Source organism: Mus caroli, unplaced genomic scaffold (assembly GCF_978045245.1).
Source record: "Mus caroli unplaced genomic scaffold, Mus_caroli_1 scaffold_20, whole genome shotgun sequence".
Lineage (NCBI taxonomy): Eukaryota > Metazoa > Chordata > Mammalia > Rodentia > Muridae > Mus > Mus caroli.
The window spans coordinates 47,313,936-47,317,886 of record NW_028227275.1 but is presented as its reverse complement, the minus strand read 5'-3'; the positions used below and the strand labels follow the sequence as shown (position 1 = coordinate 47,317,886).

Here is a 3,951-nt window from a genome sequence, read left to right as displayed (position 1 = left end):
TTTTGGTGGATGGATGATCATATGTGAACTAGATGCCTACAGAGCAGATGTAAGAGTATTAGAATTAAGGAACAGAAATCTTTGTACCTTCTAAACCTGAAGAGTATGTGCTTCTTATCTTTACAGACATTTCCAAATTTATACCAGAAATAATAAGAAATAGAAATTCAAAAAGCAAAACTCTGGTGTATGAAAGGAAGATTCAAGATTTCTGAAAATAATTTCTACAAATACTAAGGGATTAGAAATTTAATTTCCATCATAAAGAAAAAGACTATCCTTTAGTTGTGCTCTCTTTAACAATTCACTCTTAAGCTCTGAAGAATAAACTCTCTACATTCAATTCATGGCCAAGAATAACATTACCACAGTAACGGAATTCATTCTAATAGGCTTTAATGACCACCCCATGTGGGAGATTCCCCTATTTCTGGTATTTCTTAGCTTTTATCTTATCACCATGCTGGGAAACTTGGGCATGGTCATTCTTATCCATGTAGATGTCCAACTCCACATCCCAATGTACTTCTTTCTGAGCCATCTCTCTGTGTTGGATGCCTTCTATACCTCAGTCATCACCCCTCAGATACTGGCAACGCTGGCTACAGATAAAACAGTCATCTCCTATGGACGTTGTGCTGCCCAGTTCTTCTTCTTCACTATCTGTGCAGGTACAGAATGTTTCCTGCTGTCTGTGATGGCCTATGATCGCTATGTTGCTATTAGCAATCCACTGCTCTACACTGTGGCCATGGGCCCTAGAAAATGTTGGAGTTTAGTAGTAGGAGCATATGTCTGTGGAGTGTGTGGGGCCATTCTGCGTACCACATGCACCTTCTCTCTCTCCTTCTGTGAAAATAATCAGATCAATTTCTTTTTTTGTGACCTCCCACCTCTGCTGAAGCTGGCCTGTAGTGACACAACAAATATTGAAATCATCATTGTCTTCTTTGGGAATTTTGTAATTTTGGCCAATGCCTTAGTCATCCTCATTTCCTACCTGCTCATCATCAAAGCTGTCATGAGAATGAAGTCTTCAGGTAGAAGAGCAAAGACTTTCTCAACATGTGTCTCCCACCTCACTGCTGTGGCTCTTTTATTTGGGACACTTATCTTTATGTACATACGTAGTGGTTCAAAAAAATCCTTGGAAGAAGATAAAGTTGTGTCTGTCTTCTATACTGTGGTCATTCCCATGCTGAACCCATTAATCTACAGCCTAAGGAACAAGGATGTCAAGGCTGCATTCAAGAAGGTGACTGGTAAATGCCAGGTTTCCCAATGCACACAACACTGAGTGAGGAGGCTTCTCTTCTTAGTAAAGATTGTCAGTGTATCTTAATAGACACAATCACTACAGGCATGCTGTACCTGTGAACAGAGAGAAAGCAGACAAGTCATTTTATGCAAGGACATATATGAATGTGGTGAATTTTGTATTTAAAAATTTCTTCAATGTTTTGTTCTTTCCCGCATTCCTAACTTTCAGTTCATCCTGTTAGTCAATCCCTGCTTTCCTCTAGTTCTTTATACAGGAAATTCTTTTTCTAATTCTAATTCTTTATCTAAGGCCCAAGCTTACTTCACTTGATGCCAATCTTTAGCACATTTTTCTGCTGGCTTTGCCTCTCTTAACATTGCTGTGGTTTTTTTTTTCTTAGTTTTTATTATTGTTTTTATATTGGATATTTTATTAACAGTTCAAATATTATCCTCTTTCAGGTTCAATTCCCCAAGTAACTTCCCTATACCATCCCCCTCACTGCTTCTATGATGGTGTTTTCATGACCCATACTCCTACCTACATGCCCTCATATTCCCCTACACTGGGGCTTCAAGCACTCATAGAACCAAGGGCCTCTTCTCACATTGATGCTCAACAAGGCCATCTTCTGCTACATATGAAGCTGGAGCCATGGATCCCTCCATGGGTACTCTTTGTTTGGTGGTTTACTCCCTAGGAGTTCTGGGTGATCTGGTTGATTGATATTCTTGTTCTTCATATGGGGTTGCAAACCCCTTAAGCTCTTTCTGGCCTTTTCCTAACTCCTCCATTGGGTACCTTATGATCAGTCCAATGGTGGCAAGTATTCACATCTGTATTTGTCAGTCTCTGGCAAAGCCTCTCAGGAGACAGGTATATTAGGTTCCTATCAGAACTTACTTCTTGGCAACCACAATGGTGTGTGCATTGTGATTGTATATGGGATGGATTCCCATGTAGAACAGTCTCTGGATGGCCTTTTCTTCAGTCTCTGTTCCACACTTTGTCTCTGTATCTCTTCCCATGGGTATTTTGTCCCCCCTTCTAAGAAGGAATAAAGCATCTATACTTTGGTCATCCTACTTCTTGACTTCATATGGTCTGTGAATTGTATCCTGGGTATTAGGAGATTTGGGGCTAATATCCACTTATCAGTGAGTGCAAACTATGTGTTTCATTTTGTGATTGGATTACATCACTCAGGATGATATTTTCTAGTTCCAAACATTTGCCTAAGAATTTCATGAATTCATTGTTTTTAATTGCTGAGTAGCACTCCATTGTGTAAATGTACCACATTTTCTGTATCCATTCCTCTGGTTTCTTCACAGCTGTGGCCATGATAAATAAGGCTGCTGTGAACATAGTGAAGCATGTGTCCTTGATATACATTGGAGCATCTTCATAGTATATGTCCAGAAATTCTATAGCTGGGAACTCAGGAAATACTATGTCTGGTTTTCTGAGGAACCACTAAACTGATTTCCAGAGTGGCTGTACCAGCTTGCAATCCCAGCAACAAAGGAGGAGTGTTCCTCTTTCTCCACATCCTCGCCAGCATCTGCTGTCATCTGAGTTTTGATCTTAGCTATTCTGACTGGTTTGAGGTGGAATCTCAGTGTTGCTTTGATTTGCATTTCCCTGATGACTAAGGATATTGAACATTTCCTTAGGTGCTTCTCAGCCATTTGCTATTCCTTGAGAATTCTTTGCTTAGATCTGTACCCCATTTTTAGTAGTGCTATTTATTTCTATGGAGTTTAACTTCTTGAGTTCTTTGCATATATTGTATATTAGCCCTTTTTCAGATGTAGGATTGGTAAAGATCTTTTCCCAATGTGTTGGTTTCTGTTTTGTCCTATTGACAGTGTCCTTTGCCTTACAGAAGTTTGCCAATTTTATGAGGTCTCATTTGTCTATTGTTGATCTTAGACAAAAATGGGAAGAAACCAGTCATTGGTGATCTGTTTAGGGAATTTTCACCCTGTTTTCAAGGCTCTTCCCCACCATGTCTTCTATTAGTTTCAGTATATCTGGTTTTATTTGTAGGTCCTTGATCCACTTGGAGTTGAGTTTTGTACAAGGAGTAAAGAATGGAATGGTTTGTATTCTTTTTACGTGCTGCCAGCCAGTTGACCTAGCACCATTTGTTGAAAATGTGCTGCCTTTTTTTCTACTGGATAGTTTTTGATCCTTTGTCAAAGATCGAGTGACCATAGGTGTGTGGGTTCATTTCTGGGTCTTCAATTCTATTCCATTGATCTTCCTGCCTGTCTCTGTACCAACACCATACAGTTTTTATCACTACTGCTCTGTAATACAGCTTGAGATCAGGGATGGTGATTCCCCCAGAGGCTCTTTTATTGTTGAGAATATTTTTTGCTATCCTGGGTTTTGTTGTTGTTGTTGTTGTTGTTTCCAATGAATTTGAGAATTGCTCTTTCTAACTCTATGAAGAAATGAGTCAGAATTTTGATGGGGATAGCACTGAATTTGTAGATTGCTTTAATTAAGGTTGCTATTTTTAGTCTATTAAGCCTGTCTATCCACAAACATGGGAAATCTTTCCATCTTCTGAGATATTCTTTGATTTCTTTCTTCACAGACTTGAAGTTCTTGTCATACAGATATTTCACTTGCTTACTTAGAGTCACACCAAGGTATTTTATATTATTTGAGACTATTGT

At 39.0% G+C, this 3,951-nt stretch overlaps 1 protein-coding gene across 1 annotated transcript; it reads left to right on the top strand.

Moving 5' to 3' along the window:
* The first annotated feature begins 346 nt into the window (after window positions 1-346).
* Window positions 347-1,297, top strand: LOC110285887 (olfactory receptor 9I1-like). The gene has a single exon (XM_021152353.1). It carries the CDS (start codon window positions 347-349, stop codon window positions 1,295-1,297), a length of 951 nt encoding a protein of 316 aa, XP_021008012.1.
* Window positions 1,298-3,951: the final 2,654 nt, after the last annotated feature.

Excerpts from the sequence above, each read along its gene's own strand:
- LOC110285887 (XM_021152353.1), top strand. The coding sequence starts at position 347 with ATGGCCAAGAATAACATTACCACAGTAACGGAATTCATTCTAATAGGC.